Source organism: Epargyreus clarus, unplaced genomic scaffold, assembly GCF_041222505.1.
Source record: "Epargyreus clarus isolate Ecla_fem2 unplaced genomic scaffold, WU_Ecla_fem_2.2 ptg000007l, whole genome shotgun sequence".
Lineage (NCBI taxonomy): Eukaryota > Metazoa > Arthropoda > Insecta > Lepidoptera > Hesperiidae > Epargyreus > Epargyreus clarus.
Genome location: NW_027332215.1, coordinates 3,515,714 through 3,535,210, shown reverse-complemented (window position 1 = coordinate 3,535,210; position 19,497 = coordinate 3,515,714). Strand labels below are relative to the sequence as shown.

The following is a 19,497-nucleotide window of genomic DNA, read 5'->3' as shown; positions in this document are numbered from 1 at the left end:
GAGGAACAAATGTTAATTGCCTATCGAATATGACTCCTAAGTCTTTAATTGATTCTACTTCTTGAAGTTTCTGATTAGCAATATGATAGGATGATAGTTAGATGTAATTTACGAGAAAATTTTATATGGGAACATTTTTTAGTATTAAGTGACATACCATTTAAATTACACCATTCAGAAAGCCTGTCTAGATCGTCTTGAAGTAGCTTAATATCCTTTTCAGATTCAATGCGCCTGGCAAACTTAAGGTCATCAGCATATAAATAGGGGGTTGAGTTCATAAAACAGCTAGTCACGTCATTAATGAAAATATTGAAAAGGATTGGCCCCAGATGGGATCCTTGCGGCACACCTGATGATATTTCATATAATTCCGAGTCATATCCACCTACAACAACATAGAAGTAACGTTTTTTGAGATATGATTCTAACCATTTCCATACCATGTAACACCATAAATACCATGTAACACGCGATCAAAAGCCTTACTGAGATCTGTATATATTACATCAATTTGTCCATTATTGTCTTGTGCCAGCATCTCAGTTAAAGAATACGAGATTTGTACTTGTTGAGCGAGCGGTGATAAAGCCATGTTACTGTGGGCTGTTAATTTGCTTGAAATGATTTTGAATAAACGGGCATACTATAGATTCTAATATTTTTGCGAAAGTAGACAGTATTGATATTGGCCTATAGTTGCATACTTGCGATTTGTTTCCGTCCTTCAATACAGGAACAACTTTAGCTAGTTTCCAAGCCTCAGGGAAAATACCTGTGTCTAAAGATCTTTTAAAAATTAAATATAAGGGCAAAACAAGATTTGGTGCACTATTAGTTATAAAATATTGAGGTATGCCATCCGGTCCTGCACCCTTGTTAGTGTCTAAATTTTTTAATTTTTTTAAGATAGTATCGGGATTTATACAAATAGATTTTTTATACACAGTTTAAAATCTCGATGCACCTACAATTGATCTGGCATCGTTGAAAACCTAACCCCATGGAGCTTTAGATAATAGCACAATTATACTTCTCGGCCTACTACTATATAGATGACCGATAGTGGCGCGCTGCTTCACTTTGTATCACACGTTAATTCGACGATCTCAGGTATCGTAACACTTGGTTAGCAGTCGTTAAACCTTGTTAGAGGCCTTATGGATAATGGATAAAACATTTGACATGGTTCGGTCACTAATCCGTACGTCTTTCCACGAATCCGTATAGCAGAGTAGCGTAGTATAATACGGTCCTGGCCTGCCGAAGTTGCAAGAAGTGGGCAATGCCCAGAAAAAAGAGTTAGAAAGGTTGGAGACAGAATTCATAGTGTTTTGAAAATTTCTCGAGTTCCCGGGAATTCCCGGGAAAATGTGGTCGGGAAATCCCGTGGGTCGGGAAAAAAAATATGCCGGGAAAACAGAAACCCTAGCATGTATGTACGTAACAGTAACGGAATCTTTGAGCCCGATTTCTATTCACTTTGAACGTTCAGTTTAATTCAAAATTTTGAAGAATTATCAAGAACCGATGACAATACACGATTTTAATAATTTTGTACCATTATCCTTATCAATATCCTCAGGATTAACGATTTTCGAGGCGAGAGAAAGCGCCTTATGGAGCGTTCAGGCAAAGTTACTAGATTGATTTTTAGTTTTGGAAAATAATAATGTTATTTCCCTATAAATCAAATGTACTGAAATATATCTATAATGCCATCTTGTAAAATGATAGGGTTCCGTACTCAAAGGATAAAACGAAACCCTCCGCTGTCTGTTCGAGAGTCACAGGGCTTTATCTCTTAAACCGTAATAGATAGACACTTGATTTTTTTACAGACGATGCATAATAATGGTCGCTATAACAACAAATACTAAAATTAATAAAATAAATATAGTTCAAAAAACTAAAAAACACGCTTTTATGATAAAATCAACTAAAAAGTAGAAAATAATTTTCAATCTAGGAATCAACTAAGGAACAGTAAATTGTATAATTGTGGAAAAAGTGAGGGGTGCTTTTCGAAAATTGATAAGTGGAGCACTCCACGTTTTTTTCACATATACAATTTACTGTTCCTTAATTGATTCCTAGATTGAAAATTATTTTCTACTTTTTAATGATTTTATCATAAAAGCTTGTTTTTTAGTTTTTTGAACTATATTTATTTTCTTATAGGCTCCGCTCGCGGTCGGATGTCGAAGACAATATTTATTTTTATATATGCTTCGGAAATCGTACTTTTTACGGGACAAAAAGTATTTTTCTGAAACCCTAACAACATGTGTACATAATTTCATGTCAATCGGTTTTTTAGTTAAGGCGTGAAAGCGTAGCAAACGAACTAACTAACTTTCGCATTTATAATATTATCTATCCCTCGGGAACAGTGTTTTTTCGGGATAAAAGTTAACGGTGTCTATTCGGTATAAAAGTTACCCTATGTCCTTTTATAAACTCCTAACACGTGTGTACAAAATTTCATGACAATCGGTTTGGTAGTTAAGGCGTGAAAGTGTAACAAACAAACGAACTCACCTTCGCATTTATAATAACAGTTAGTATTTGGATTTATACGGGACGCGGCTACCACATCTGTGTCTTTTTTACTGTATAAATGGTTATATATCTATAAAATGGTTGCTAAATACATTACATTATAGTTTAAAGCAGATTCTAAAGTAGTTAAGAGGCAGTTTTTACTATATACAGGACAATTAGTGAAGATTCTATAACGTTATTAGTAATTTTAAATCTTTTTGTAACTATCCTTATAGTTTTCTGTAATAACTGACATCGCTTGCGCTGTTTTATTTTTTAGAAAAAAACGTAACTCAATGCAGAACTTTTAACTATTATTCATTAAAATAACTTATCTCTGGCCGTTGTCAACCTGTAGGAAGTCCTATTTCGGGTCCGGATTGATAAAAAAAAATATTTAAAGGTATAGATAGCATCATGGAGGTTTTCATTGGATGCAGTAAATTTTCTTAAACGTTTTACAAATTAAGTAGTCCCGTAAGTTCCGTTCCTGCTTGTCGGAAACCGCTCTTATTTATGAATTGAATATCGCTATAATTGTAATTGTTAATATTAGACAAATTATTCAATGAAAGTTATAATTTATTAACATGCTTCGACGAAGCTTTTCTTGTGTGTGACGTGTGGCTTATGGATATTTTTAAATTAAAGATTAAGGGCATTCGGTCTTATAGAAATTTTATGTAGAACCTTAATTATAGATTTGCACCCACCCGATAATTATATTTTAGTGCTGTCATAAAATCAATGTCAAATAAATGTGCAAAGCTCCATAGATCAATTGACTTAAATTACATTAAGACTGCAAGTCTCATATTGCAACATTAAATCTATTGTTTACTAAGCATGTTGTAAATCACTGGCCGATCGAGGGGCTCAATCCCAATCATTCTAAAATGTTATTATATACAGGACAGAATTTTTTCCAGATATAGGAAGGCATATCACTTTTGTTTTATTTCGAAGACTGTAGTCTTATATTTTTCTTTATAGGAAGACACAGACATTTTCGTCATCAAATTCTATTAAGCTTCGCCACTGCTGGCGTTTATAGGTCAGATTAAATCGTATCATTATTTATATATCATTGGAGCAGTGCATTGGACAATGGATTCAATCTACCAAGAAGTCCCCCTAACAGAGAGAGGGATATGTTACCCAACAGTAATTCCATCCCTGAATAAATTCCCTTTAATTGCATAACGAGTCATTGTTACTACTTAATTCTCACTGCATTTTCTTGAATGCACTATAATGGAAAGTAATGGGAACATAAAGTAATAACTAACAGGCAAATATTATTACTGGTATTACATCAGACAAGTAGACCTAATGTAAGCTACGAAGTAAGTCAGTCCTATTAGATGATGCATTTAAGGCAGCTGTATAGTCCTAGAGACATAGACTTCTTTGTTCAGAAAATATTTCATTAGCTCTTCGAATTAACCACTTTGCATGATAAAATTGGCTATTAAAGAAAATGGAGTTATGGAAATAGACAATTGCGACGGAGGTGAAAGAAGCTCATAATTTAGTTATTAAGTGCATCTTCGCCCATAACTTTCAAATTATATATAAAAATAATAAAAAATAAATTAATAAAAAAATAGACTTCAAAATTTTATAACGGATTAAAAAAGAATGATGAAATTACCTTTTTATATATCCACAAAACTTATTTGTTAAAATAACAAAGTCTGAATGAGGTACTTTTATTGAGGAAGGTATTTTTTTGAGGTTCAAAAAAGTACGGCAAATTTGTTATACAAATTGGTGTACAATTTAATTATTAGAGCCAGTCATACAATCATTGTTATTTTTCGCATTGGTCGCGCTTATCCATAATCATTTCTCCTTTTGTTACTCTCTATACCAAATAAATAATAGGATTAATAGACATCAGTTATTGCGCATGTCCCGGCGGCGTTCCTGGGATCTGGATTCTGGACGCTTCATGGGCATAATTGCAACTGCGCCCGTCGCTCGGCACACGTGCGTCGTTGCATCTCCGCTGGTGCACCGGTACACCAACCAATCGGTTAAAGTAGAAAATTTTGTAGCGAAAAGTTGTGTGCGTTGAGTTTAATGGATGACGTGTTTTATATGCTGCTTTTTAATTACTCTTAATTTTATTTGGACTGATATTTGACGATATTTGTTGTTTTGCGCAAAGCCGGTCTGTTGCTGGGCTGGTTGGTTGGATCGGATCACCTCTAAAGGGTAAGTATAGAATAAATAGCAGTTAGTTATTTTAAAATATTCTAAAGGTTATTTTATGTATATGTGTTCCTGTTGTTTTTACTTTGGTCAATTACATATTTTCAAGTGGGCACAAATTAATCATATTATAAAATATTTATTAAATTGCCCTCCCCAAGCTATGAGAAGAGACCCGTGTTCAGTTGTGGGCCGTATAAAGGGTAATAGATTTTTATAATCTAGGATGTTTGTAGTTTCATGCCTGATTTATCATTTTATGTTGCTAATAGGTCCTATGTAGGACAAAATAGGGACCAGGGATATTATTAAAAGTATTTTCTAAAAATAGCGGTGTTCGAAATAAATTGTTTCTTAATCGAACATTCATTTAATTCGCACATTATTAGTAAGATTGTATATATTCATAATAAATCTAATCGATGATTCTAATTACTTGTAAACGAAAATAACTCTTAATAACTCAACCATAATAGATATAGGTACAATTTGTTGAGATTTTCTTAGTTTCCTACTTTAATAACTAACGTGGAAATTTTTTCGTATTTGAACTCTGTACAAAATATTTTCAGAAAGAAATAATGCTGCGGTCTTGATATCCAATATTTTAATTAAAAAAAAATTAAAATTCTGTAAAAAAGTTTTTTTTCAAGATTATTATTTTGCGTAATATTTATTCAATTTTTCTCATTTCGATTCTACGATTCATTAATTTCACATTGGTAGTACAGTTTTTAACTATTAATATAAAAAAAATGATTTTCGAATTCATTCAGCCCTTGCTTTAATCACCTTAGTGCGTATTAAACTGTCTTTGCAATTTTGAAGGTGTGTCTTTCGAAGCAAGAGCTTATGTTGAGGATCTTAAGATATTTAAGAAACTGTACTAAAACTGTTATTATTTCTATATTGGTGGTAATTTTTAAAGAACTTACTGGCTTAAATCATGCCTTCGGCATACTGAACTTTTATTCCTTGAACATTCGAATTCATTCAGTAAAGAAGATTTTAAGAGAGATCTCCAAGAGAGAGCACTCTAGAAAGTCTAGTGTACAAGCTAGCAACACAAACTTTTTAGGATTGGGTTCTTGTGGGATTTTTTAATATAGGAGAAATAGAAAACCAGTTTGCATTCCACTTGATGGTAAGTATAACTACCTCCCATGACACCTGTTATGATTTAAGTACCTGAGGCCTTTCGCAAAGGTTTTTTATACTCCAGAAGACTTAAGTCGGGTACGCCTCTTAGTATACAATTCAACTGGAACATAGCGCTTACCATTGTTGCTGTGGTAAATAGAAAAACAGAGGTAGCGGTGGTGCGTCCAGAGATGACCAACAAGGGGTTTACTACTTTAAACTATTAATCGTCAAGTGAATTATCTCAAATCCTATATGTCCTATATGTAAGGCTAAGCGTTCAATCTGTTACAATTATGCAAATGTGTATATTTAGAATTGACGTAGAATTGATCGATCGATTGATTGATTTATGTAAATAAAATTTCTAAAAGAGAAGTAATTAGGAAGCTAGAACCTGTGTTAGCGGTGAACCTTAAAGAATAATCGACGGGGGATTTAGTAGTTGCACTGAACTGAACTGAATGAACTGGGGCATTTAGGGTACCACACGTGCCTTTGCAAGACGTATGCTCCAAGTAAGGAGCCGAACTCCAAGCTGGTGACCCTACCCAAAAATGTGTCATTATAAATATACATGTCATTAACAGGAATTTGAACATAATACCATCGATAAATTATATTTAGGTACCTATTGCATAAAACTAAAACCACAGACCTTTATTTTGTTTTGTACAAAACGTACAATATCGTATGTTAAATTTAGGTTGAGTTTCCAACGAGTCGCGTACCTACTCACATTTTTATGGTTTAACAGTAAGTCACCACGACTGAGCGGGCCACTGCCATGCCCCCAGATAAGTTATAATAAATATGTATGTAGTTTTAAAATGATTGGAAGTACTAATCGGATTAAATTTGATCAATAAGAGCTTAGAACAAACACAAAGGACAGTGCTGACCTGAACATTTGTTCTTTTTGTCTCTAAAAAAAGACATTCGACCCGCTATTCAATACTGTGCTGTTGGTATTAAGGAATATATTTTATATACAGACTACTATATATAATACAAACTTATATTGCATATTGCAATAGGCGTATGTAGTAGCTAGAGATTAGATGTATTTGTATAGATGTTAACACATTAATTATATCTGTATCGATCCTGCGATCGTCTGTCCCATTGTAATGTTCTGTATCTCACAATGTGTTTGTACCTAGTATTAGGTACATATGTAATTTGTATGTATAATGTAGGTAGTGGGTTAGCATGTAATGAATTTTCGAACTTTTTTCTCCCTACGGGAGATTGCTTTTACTGATGATAACATTCTGCCTGCAACTATTTTGCGTGGACTACAGGAATGTAATATTTTAAATAGTGAAAGAGTTTGGAAAGTCAGTGTAGTCACATCAGTGTAGTGTAGTGTATCTGCGACCCACCGGTAATTAATATGCATATATCCAAATATATGTTAGGGTAAGGACCCTGATATCCAATATCCAAGGTTTAAGGGAATCCGTCATGATTCGATTGCATAACATCCGTAACATCTGTTTCTGTCTTATAAACGGCAGTGTTAAGTGATGATCTTCTATGGGTTAAAGAGTGTGGTAATCGAAATTTGGTACAACCCAACTTCACTTCAGGTATCATTAATCTAAGCATTTGCAATAATCCTATGTACAATTGCTTACAGATGCTCTTGGGCGGTATTGATCACTTACCATTACATGTATGTACTTATTTACATGTATGTACTATTATTTATATATAGTCAAAAATGTGTATCTGCTTGAATGCACCTGCCTTGAATGAATGAAAGCATACTGCCGACAAAGTCCGATTGTGGTATCTATGATACTAACTAATTACAAGTTAAATCTGAGTTGCCTGCCTTTTAGTGGACTGGACAAACGAACTGGACAAACGACTGGACAAATGCATAACTGCATTGAAATTAGATCGTTTTCATTAGTCAAATAATTAGTCAGGCGCCATGCTTATTACAGTACGAAACGTAACGTTACGGAAACGTTTTTAAAATTAAAATGTATTTTTAAGTATTTTCTTTAAATGCACCAGTGCAATTGCATTTCTGAACGTTGCTACCTTTACTGAAGACGAAGAAAGTCTCTAAGAAATAAGTTTTGGACCAAATATATTAATTAAAAATTAATATATCGAAAATAGTCGTAATAGAAGGAACAGTATTAAGAATAGAATTGGACGACCAGTCTCTACTGCTAAAAGTGTCTTCGTAAATCGATCAGAGTATCGCTTTAAATACCGCGGATTCGTGGCTAAAATGGAATATACCCTATATTCCATTTTAGCCAAACAAACTTAGGCCGTTGGTTGCTTTTCGTCGTATGGTTATCGATACTTAAAAATATGTCAGCGATATAATATATGTATATGTCACCATGTTATATTGTGTCATCGATGCCAATTACAAACATAGGACTATTGTAATGAAGTAATGATTTAGTCGCTGCCCCTTCAATACTTTCGGCAAATGTATACGTTTTTATAATAAACCAAAAAATGATATTGGTCAAATATAATCCAATATTTGTCGACAAAATGCACCGACTGTACTTTACACCAATGGAAGCTCCGGCACCAATGACCGGACACCATGTATATTTCATTTCATTTCACTGTATTCAGTGTATTGGTTACTTTAATTTATTTTCATTCTATACTTTAATCCACTTCTAATAAATTGTTAGTGAAGCATTTAATACGCCTGTCGCTAAAGCTCAGCTTATTGTATTTTAACAATCTAAGCAGTAACAGTAAGGCTCGCCCATGCACCTTCCGCGTGGACTATTTCAGAAGTAGATAATAAATTAGGTAAAGAGACTGATAGAGAAATAGTCACAAAAAATAAAAAAAAATGAGATTTGCTGTTTTGATCTTATAAAATTGCGGAGGAAAATACCGGAATACAATTCTTATCTAGATGTCATTGATAGTTTTGGAACTTCGTTATTATAATTCATTGCATTAGCGATGATTACATCGTAAACAAGCAATCATATACATAAGTATATTATTGCCTCTATTGTCCTGAATAGGTCTTCGTTAAACATCGTTTTCCAATTTAATACGTATCTGGAATATCGATATTAATTTAATGAATCCCTGCCTGATCGGGTTAGTTACGCAATATCTCATTACATTAATATACATAATGTTAATTGTAACTAATAATTAATTATCCAAATATTATTTACAATATTACAGTAAATAAATTTTATTGAGGACGCAAACTGTATCAGGTATTAACAGCGGTTAGTCGGTTCAGGAACTATGATATGTCAAACAGATATACAGGCTTCAGGACTACACGTCAAGCGTATGAGTTTCCTGTATTATACCAGTACGTTCCTTAGCGCAGATAGGCTCTCAGGCGTTAATTGAAACCTCAAGACAATTCATTTTCATCATAGTAGACGTCCTTAGGTGACAACCTCCTGTAACCTGTAATGCAATAAAGCCTTATGACATTGTTGATTGTAAATACAGGTGTGTAAACGATACGCGTGGTGCGGTCACTGTACCGGTCTTCCATGCAGAGTTCACAATTATATCTGTAGCATTATGTCTAGTTCATACAATATATGAATTATTATTGGCCTGGTGTGATAAAAATTATAACCAAGCAAGGAGGTGATAAGAAATTCGGTGTCTCATTCAGAGGTTCAGATTTAATTACAGAATCCTCTGATTTTTGTTCTTATTATTTGTTACCACAGCAAGAACTTTTTCATTTCAAGTATTTGTTGTTATAGCGCCCACCGTTATACATAGTTTGAAAAAAAAAGTCAAGGCTCTATCTACTATGGTTCAAGAGATAGAGCCCTGCGATCGACGGGCGGACGATCCTTTTTTCCCTATGAGTATGGACCTTAAAAATGTGTTAATAATAATTATTTAATTGAAATGGTATCATTTTATTTTATTCATTCGTTCCCTCATTATCTACCCGCTCCAATAACTTTCACTCCGACGTGGCACGGGTGCGCCACTTTGCGTACAACATACGTCGAAAAGAATTATCGGTTTGCCGCAAACATTTACTTCGGTCGAATGTTGCACACGACAGGTTAAAGTCGAGCCCAAAGCCCTTCGGTAAGGACGACGAGGTCGCGCCAGAAGGTTACCGTCTAAGCAAATTGCTCTTTGATATATTTCGTGTGTGTATTGTAATATACGAACTAAAATTAGTTTATTCAATTCTCTTTATTGATTTATGAGATATGCTAACGCTTCCGAGTTTCCATTTTGTATGTCTTGTTACACTTTACGGGCCAAGAATAGCGTATCCCCTCTCTTCCCTAAACCTCACCAGACTCATACAGCTGTCTATAAAGCCTTAATAACAGATTTGGCATGCATATAAGTGGTATTAACTATGCACATTTATATCGTATGCACATTATATTATCGTAGTTAAATTGAAATTCACAGATAGACACTTAATTTAATTATATGAATTGTCAACTGGACTGATCCATTGACATTTTCTGGTTGGAATTTTTAGAGGACGCAATTAATTTTTTTGGATGTCGAGAGAGAGAGAGAGAGAGAGTATAAAGCTAAATCCCTATTTGTGGGGTCGCAACACTAGTCGCTCTACCGCTACCTTCATGCTCTATTCGTCGCATAAATAATATAAGAGCAAAGGTTCTATAACGTTTTGACGTAAAACCAAAATTAACGAAGAGAATAACGGAGATAGATCAAAATTTGTATTCTGAAAATATTTCAAAACCCGCCTTGACATCCAAAAATATTGCGTCTTCTGACTTCTCCACGCTGAGTACTAAAATTTGTAATTGTAGTTTCAATGGACAAGCTAATTTATCGATAATTTGTGTGATTAAAGTGGACAACTTGAATCCTATAATCCATTTAAGTCCTATTGCAAATAATAATTTAATTAGTTTTTAATTATTTGATTAAAGACTTATATAGCTCAGTGCTCACGACTCTTATCAAATTCCGTAGGATGGATGTTATATACAAATACTAATACGTGTTTATTAAATATATCTATCGATAAAACATAAAGGGGTACTTTTCCTGAACTTAGTTACATTCTCAATAATATCATGAAGACCATGTTTGTACAGTATATACCATATATATGTAGAAGTGAATAATAATCCACAATTAGAAATGCAGATATTGTACGAGTAATATTATTTAACGTTTACCTGTTAAATTTTAAACCTAATTATATTGGGACGGACAGGGGTTTTAAGAGGTTTCAAACTGAAACTAAATCGTAAATTGTATACAGAGTTGTCTACTGCAAGGTGCCCGCAAAGCCTTTCTACTTTCTAGTAATTCTTGGAATCGTTCCTTGACGTTTTCCGTGCAATTTTCTCGCAAACAGATCTCAACTGACTAGTAACCATGTTTAAATATGCGTGACATAGTTTTTGCTCTGCTCTGGCTTGACAACACTATTATTTACAAAACTGACCAGGCTCGCGACCTAAGGGCTCGAACACAAAACTGCGATGCGACGCGATGCGAATTCGCAACGCAGAAAATTGCGATGCGAATTGCTGCGATGCGATATCGTGCGGCGTAGCGTCTCTCAGGGTGACCAACAACAACAACCATTGTGCGATGCGAATCAATTCGCAAGTTCTTGCGATGCGTCGAGGGAGCTCGCAGATTTTTGCGATGCGACGTCGCATCGCAGTTTTGTGTACGAACCCTAAGACCTAAGCTTTTTTAATATTCAAAGAATAAGCTTCATTCGGTCCCTTTATATTACATTTCAGTGTCATGCTAATTACAAACATCGTTGAAGCCTGAGTTACGTATATTATTTATGTAGCCTGAGTAATATTCATTTTAATTTAAAGTTGAAAGTTTAGAACGATCTATGACACGCGCTTCCACCCGCATTTTAGAAACAGTGCCCACAGCGCCCACCCCATTCTTTCACTTTCCCTAATCACACTCACTCCACTGCGCATTCTTTGTACAGAAAAAACACCTGCTAACAATTTCATTGACCTCCCGCGCTTATAACAAAGAGGTCAGACTGGACCTCGCTTCCAGGTTATTGATTCTTCTAAAATACAGCATCGAACCTTCTTCAGTGAATGCCACTTTTAGATTCACGTATAAACAAAGAACATACAGTCCAACAACAATCAGCTTACAAAGCTGGTGAGTCTGTTTGTTTTCAAAAAGGTATACATGAAAACTAATTGTAATATATTAATTATTATTAATTATACATATATGTACCATTACAGTCCTAATTGTAATTAAATGCGGTCGTCCACTTATGGTTGTCACGAGCGGGTTGTGTATATATGTACATTGTATAAACATATTAATAATTATGTTTACACGTGCTCGTGTTCCTTTGACTGATTAATGATTGGTTAGCCGCAGTTAATGTATTAATTAATTGGAAGACGAAAGGCTGATCAAATCACTTATGTGCCAGCTGTCAATAGTTACTATATTACTACAATATTATAGTAAGAGTTGACAGATAACGATTGCAGATTGTACGTTATTACGAGGAACGAAATAGGAGAATAACATTCCATGTGGATTAATATTTCGCCTATCACCCTGGGGTCCAAAGGTTTAATCCCACACAAGTACCTTATTTTTTAACATTTATACCTACATATTAGAAATCATTTCATATTGTGGAACCGTGGCGTGTGCTCTTCTCGCTAAAAGAGAAGATGTAGGGGCAGTCGTGACGATAATTCAGCAACAGTCGCTTCTAAACAGACCACCCATTTTAGCATAAAAATGTTATCTTGTTATCCCACTCGGTCACAGGAAAGGGACGGAGTGGGACTATATAGGTACATAATGTTATTATATAAATGTTGTTATTTTTCCTTGATCTGATATTCTAATATTACCTCTGCTTTGTAGTGAAACCTTTGTAGCCCTCTAAATATAGATGGACATCTACAAATAAATACTTGAGTAAATAATAATTATTTTTACTATTTATTATAGTTTATTTCGGACTTTCACCACCGTTCACCTGGTAAATCATAGGATTTACATTAGTGAGATGTAAATGAATTTACAGGTCAGTCTGGAACATAAAAGAAAACATACTAAGCAAACAGGTCGGCATGAGCTGTCGTTTGGGTTATTAGATTTACCGTTAAAAAGTGCTTTACAATGTTTTCTAGTGGTCATAACTTCTTGGTGACAGATCTTACTCTCTCAATTTTAATTACAACAAAAAGGCAGCACTAATCAAAAAATCTTACACCGATCGGTCCAAAGTGATCGACTTTTTAATAGACCAAGTTGGTAACTCTTCCCTAATTCCGATTAACTCGATTTATGCAACATTCTTGTTGTTATATTGCTTGCGAGATAATTTCCAATTAAAACTTGTTGAATAACCATACGAAATCTTTGAAGTAAGAATTGAATGTACGGTTTTGTGAGCTTTGTAATTTAAATAATTAACCTTCATTTTTTACTTTAAATTATAACAATAAATTGGTAGATAAACTTATGTAATATTTATAGTAAGTTTGAAAATGGTACGATTACGACGTACAAATTATCGTAGTTTGAATATGACCCTTTCAACTGTTTACTTGTTAGACGGGAAATAATCGCATGGGGCATCACTCAACTGTTATGAACCATATAAAGAACACGCCGAATAAGTACATATAACTACTGATATATGCACTATCAATGAAATAGTACTAACATATGCAATAACGCCAAAGCGCGTTATAGCGTTCGTAAAAGCGTTATATGCATTCGCATATGCAATTATGCAATGCATATAATCCGATGTGTATAATAAAAAAAAAAAAACAATAAAAAATGAAATATTAACTAATTACAATTATTTTATTTTCAGGAATCAGATGACATAAATTCAGAACTAGTATCCTCGGATGAATCAGAAGTTTCAGCAGGCCCGCGAGCCGAGGACACTGTCAGCATAAACTCCGATTCAGGGGCTGAAGGTGGAGATGATACTTCACAAGAGAGTCAAAGTAAATTAAAAAATAATGAATTAATTATGGTAGGAAAAGAAAAAAGGCCTAGCAATCAAAACGGAAATACATGTGAATCTCCAAGCCCTGAGGTACACGAAATTGTTAGTGATAACGAAGAAAATATGGCAACTGTGCAAAATAAAGCAGTCAAATTACCAGAAAACAAAACACCGTTACGTCGGAGCAGTAGGGCTATTAAACGAAAAAGGTACGACGATCATATAGCAAACGGCGATGATGACTCTGATATTGAAGAAATCGGGATAAGTGAACCATACAGACGACGATCAAGACCAATAGTTATCAATGATACTAAAACTCTAGTAGAAATGGCGGCCAGGCAGATGAAGTCGAATCAAGGTGGTCATCATAGGAAGGAACCAACTGTTGTAATTATTGATACAAATTCTTCTTTATCTGTCAAAACTCCCGCAACACACCAACACCATCAAAGGCATTCTGCTGTTGCGTCAAGTTCTTCTATCTCAGCGCAGAATTTATATCAGAGTATTGTCGCTCGTGGTACAACTGTTACCCCAGTTCCTGCAAAAACTAACGCGTCCACTCAGAGTCCCAGTCCCAGCCCTAGTCCCAGCCCCCAACCGTCTATATTACCCTCTTTGACTGACGACATGTTTGTTGTAGAGGCTCCTTCTTTTATAGTACCTTACGTTTATGAAAAACCATCCATCAAGCCCTTTAGAGAATTTGTGGATGTATTAGGAAATGAACTCGCAGAACAAAGAGCCAAAGAGGAAAAACTGGAACTAGAGAAAAGAGAACAGGAGAAAAGAGAAAAGATTGAAAGAGGCGAAACTGTAGAGAACTCTGATGAAGAGTGTGGTGACAAAGAAAACGATTTGAGTGAAAAAGAACAGAGTGACGAAAAAAATAAAAAACAGAGCACGGAAGGAGAAGAAATTACAGCAGACGATGATAAGAAAAAAAAGAAAGCTGAAAAGCGAGGTAAGTAATATGTGATAACTTAATTAAGTATCAAAATATAACTACCAGGCGGTAGAACTTTTTATACTGACCTACAAGTACCACAGTTTTTCTTATTTCTTTAATACAATAGTGTTGTAAAGCTGTTGTCTTTGTTTGGTAGATGTGGTTAATCTTATTAGGCGTTGCTAAAGTTATTTTAGATGTAAGAGGCTGTGACACAATTTGATATATATTACGTAGGGTTTGATACAGTTATAGGTGGCATTTACTAAGATTGGATGGATACCACATTCATAATTCTTGTATTTCTAATGACGTAATAACCAATTCAGTATGTAGTAAGTAAAGGTACGATCACATATATTTATTATGTTTCAGAACTTCGGAAACGCCAGAATGATGACGATGATCTATCGTGGGATGGAGAGTCTTCTTCGGAATCTGATGATGATATAGGAAGTGACGAAGAGGACAAAACTGTTGTGATTAAGGACAAAGTGGACACTGTTACAGATTTAAAAGATGTTACTGATCTTACGGTAGAAAAAGTTGTGTCTGGAAAATCCGACAACTATTTCGATTGTTCACTTGGGAAGTTCTTCATGAACATTGGGCTAAATCTCGTCCAAGAATTTGTTCAAAAAGACCTTCTAAAGCAACAAAACAGAAAACTGTATAAGGAAAAGAAATCGGGACAGGACACAAAATTAACAGAGAGCTCTATCATGTCCTTAGGAAAGAACTTAGAGTTCAGTAAGGAAAACAATGCCCCATATACTTTCACTATGAAGAAGTGTACAAGGTGTAATTTTAAGACTGAATCATCCCTTGTGATATCACACCACATGGAGTCACCACATATGAAGAATAATATTTACAAATGTAGTTACTGTGAATTTGAAATACGTAGTCCGCATGATATTTTATTCCACATGGAAGCGCAACATAAGGTCAGGGGCAAGTTGGAGCGATTGCCCTCGTATCATCAGTGCGCTAACTGTCCGTTCGAGGATAACGGCAAAGGCAAGTTGGCTCGTCATCTTATAGCGTGTGCCAAGAAGTTCAAACCAGACTTCAATTTATCTCCTCCTGTAGAGTGGGAACCGCCTGCAAAAATACCAAAGGTATCAATAGATTGTTTGTCTGTGTTTACTTATTGTGATTCCGTGTATTCGTATCGTTTAACATGTTTACTGATTTGACTTTCAGCATTTGATGAGGTCGCGCAATACAATGATGAGTCCGTACCAGAACTCCTTCCAACGTGGTCAAGTGGGAAACAACGTGGGAAGGCCTCCTATCAGCAACATCATCGCGGGACTGTCCACGAGCTACAGGCCCAGGGGCAGGTCGCCCATGACCATCGTGCCACGATCGACCACAGTACAGGGCACGCCGATCTTGAGGGGTGGTGTTATGATCAGGCACAGTAATCCAAGCTTACTTAACAATTATCCTATAGGGGTGAGTTCACTTTGCTCTCAATATCCTTTTATATGACAAACCCTTTAAAGGTGTTTCCTATTTCTGCCTCATAACCGCAGCATTAATCACTGTTGTGTTCTGGTTTGAAGGGTGTGGTAAGGGAGACATAATTTCCATGGCGTTCCAACTTGGTCCTCAGGGGAAGCGGCGAATCTATAAGCCGACCTCAGGTACGAATGTGTAATCCTATATGGGGTTGTTTACAGATGTCCGAAGCAGCCGCTCGCTCCGCACACGCGCGCCCTTTTTAAATGGACGCCCAAACATATTGCACGCATATGTTTAATGAACATGATAATGTGTAACGGCTTCTTAACACTATGTTCATTTCATTGATGATCTATTTTTGTCTTATTTTTTTCCAGAATAACGGCAAGACTATTCCGATTCCCAAATCGATTCACCAACCCTCGATCTCGATCACACCTCTCCCCCGGCAACCTCCGCCAACGCCTGTGCCACAGCAACAACAACAGCAGAACTCGACGACTAAGAACTCATGCGTCATCTGCGAGATATGCGACGGGTACATTAAGGATCTCGAGCAGTTGAGAAATCACATGCAGTGGATTCACAAAGTGAAGATCCACCCCAAGATGATCTATAATAGGCCTCCTCTTAACTGTCAAAAATGTCAGTTTAGGTGCGTAGTGTATAGTCTATTAGGCTTTCATAAGATATGTGATCGCGAATGTCGGAGGATGCGACTTTATGATTAATTGCAGGAAATTTGTTATGCGGCTCGAAAACATAAGAGTTGGCCTCTACCCATGATTTTCCTCAATGAATTCGCTCTGGAGCAACGTGGTTGAGTCCGCTTTAGGCCTCTCACTATTGTTTGGGGGGTCCACTGAACTGCAGTGGGGCCAAAAAAGCGGTTACAGTCAATTTATATTGCGGTTACAGCTAAATATGGCGACTATGGCAAAAACCACCCTTGTATAAGATGGCAGATGGATGAACCGGTTGAAGCTCTTGTAAGTCTGAATGAGACTATCAATCGACTTGAAGCTATACCAATTCACAATGGAAGCATACACTGTTATAAATTTTGTTCTGATGTCACACTTGGGCTGTGGAACATATTCGCGATTCGTTATTTTTGATAGGCAGGTTGTTCAGACCACATTCCATCTGAACGTAAGTGGCTACTGTCGCCCATGGACATCTGTAATCAGCCCCAGATAAGATGAGAAACCTAAGGTCGGCCATAGTTGCGTTGCTACACCTGGACTAAGTTGGAACCCCTCAGATAAGTATGTATTCCTTACATCATTCCCTTCCTACTGGAATACATTTCTGCCTAATAATATACTATTAGGCAGAACGGTAGGGCGGTGGTGCCTCCGGAGTCAAACTACCAAGGGTTCCACCATAAGAACAGACCTTAATCGTCAGTAAAATTAACGCATATTTTTGTATACTATTTTCACTTGGTCAGCGTGGTGAATTATAGCCTAATCCGATATAGACTGTGGGACAGTAAAGGGTTGGCGACGACCATGCATTCTATTTTAATTAGGACCATTCTATTTGTAGTACGTTATGTTGATAATGGGCGAAAGTAACATTTTTACTTTAGGGTGTTACTCGTAACACACTTTTCTTCTTAGATAAAAATTAGAAATATCAAAAACCTACAGGTAAACTTCACAATCGAATATTGTAAGTTGGTATTCAAGCTATTTATTTTGAAAATTTCAGGTTCTTCACAGACCAAGGTCTCGAGAGACATCTTCTCGGTTCGCATGGGCTGGTCACCAGCTGCATGCAAGAGGCCGCCAACAAAGGAAAGGATGCCGGCCGATGTCCAGTTTGTGGCAGAGTATGTGCCAATTTTACTTATTTATCTTATTATTATAGTATTTGTCATACCCGCGTGATAAAACTGAGGCATATATTAGTGTTGTCCGTACGTACGTAGGGGAAGAAAGGTAATGCCGCACTTAGGCATAAATATGTATACATTTTACCACTAACCGACCGCTAACGTTCCAATTACAGATTTATCAGTGGAAGCTGCTGAACCACGTGTCGCGCGACCACAACCTCACCTTGAAACCGGCGCACCTCTCGTACAAGTGCACAGTTTGCGCGGCGACGTTCAGCATGTACAAGCAGTTCGAGAACCACGTGTACTCGGCGCACAGCGTGGTCGCCAAGCGCGCGATGGACAAAACCAAACCGGCGACCAATGAGATGAGACAGGTGGAGGCGGGCATGAAGCCGCTGAAGATCAACGATGAGATAACGATCATACCGCAGCCGGTGAGGGTACCGCCCTCCGCCACCGCCACCGCCACCACCACCGCTACCACCACTGCCGCCTCGACGGCGGACGATGACAATGAAAAATAAGGTACTTTTAAAATATCACTACTAGTTTAAAGTTGTACTTATAACATTAACGACAGACAAAAATAATGATAGACGATAGGAAAAAAGGAATATGAATTTGTACTCCACGCCACCACCGCCACACCTAGTTCTGCCTCATAACAGCAGTGTTAAACGCTGCTGTGTTCTGGTTTGAAGGGTGTGGTAAAGAGACATACTTTTCCGAGGCGATCCAGCTTAACTCTCAGGAGTAGCGGCGCATCTGTGGCCGACCTCAGGTAGGAATATCTAATCCTATCAGGGGTTGATTACATATATCCATGGGCGCCAGTAACCGCTTACTATCAGGTGGACTGCATGCTCGTCTGTTACCTCCTATATTATAAAAAAATACAGGAGCAAGAGTACACCACAACAATTTTTGAAAATGGTTGTGCATTTCTGTAAATGTGTGTTATAATTTTAAGAGTTCTATGCGCATTTGCGCATGACCATAAATATGCAATATACATATTTATGGTCATGCGCAAGCATATGAGTCGCATAGGATCAACATGTCAGGTCGATATATTTAAGGTTAGTTGCAAAGAGTACTGCAATAATTACTTAATATGATGGTTTGTACTGATTCAGTGGAATGGGGTCATCTATAAACCTGTTAATAATAGTATCATACATAGATCCTATGTCATATAACATTATGAACAGTTGTTATATAATATCGTTAAACTGATTAACGTCTTTATATAACATTATATGCGTATATTATTAATGAAGTTCGTATATTTAAATAAGTTTTTAATTCATCTTGGTTGTGTCGTGTAACTTGTGGCACGGTAAA

General features: G+C 36.3%; 1 protein-coding gene across 1 annotated transcript in view; it reads left to right on the top strand.

Annotated features, from left to right (window-relative positions):
* The window catches only part of LOC140743253 (uncharacterized), a 41,132-nt gene that overhangs the window by 12,506 nt on the left and 9,129 nt on the right, over nucleotides 1-19,497 (top strand). Inside the window, exons 3-8 of the mRNA XM_073074385.1 lie at nucleotides 13,745-14,852; nucleotides 15,213-15,958; nucleotides 16,044-16,298; nucleotides 16,685-16,962; nucleotides 18,024-18,144; nucleotides 18,324-18,678. Coding sequence (XP_072930486.1) covers nucleotides 13,745-14,852; nucleotides 15,213-15,958; nucleotides 16,044-16,298; nucleotides 16,685-16,962; nucleotides 18,024-18,144; nucleotides 18,324-18,677 — 2,862 coding nt within the window. The 3' untranslated portion in view covers nucleotide 18,678. The remainder of the gene's footprint in view (nucleotides 1-13,744; nucleotides 14,853-15,212; nucleotides 15,959-16,043; nucleotides 16,299-16,684; nucleotides 16,963-18,023; nucleotides 18,145-18,323; nucleotides 18,679-19,497) is intronic.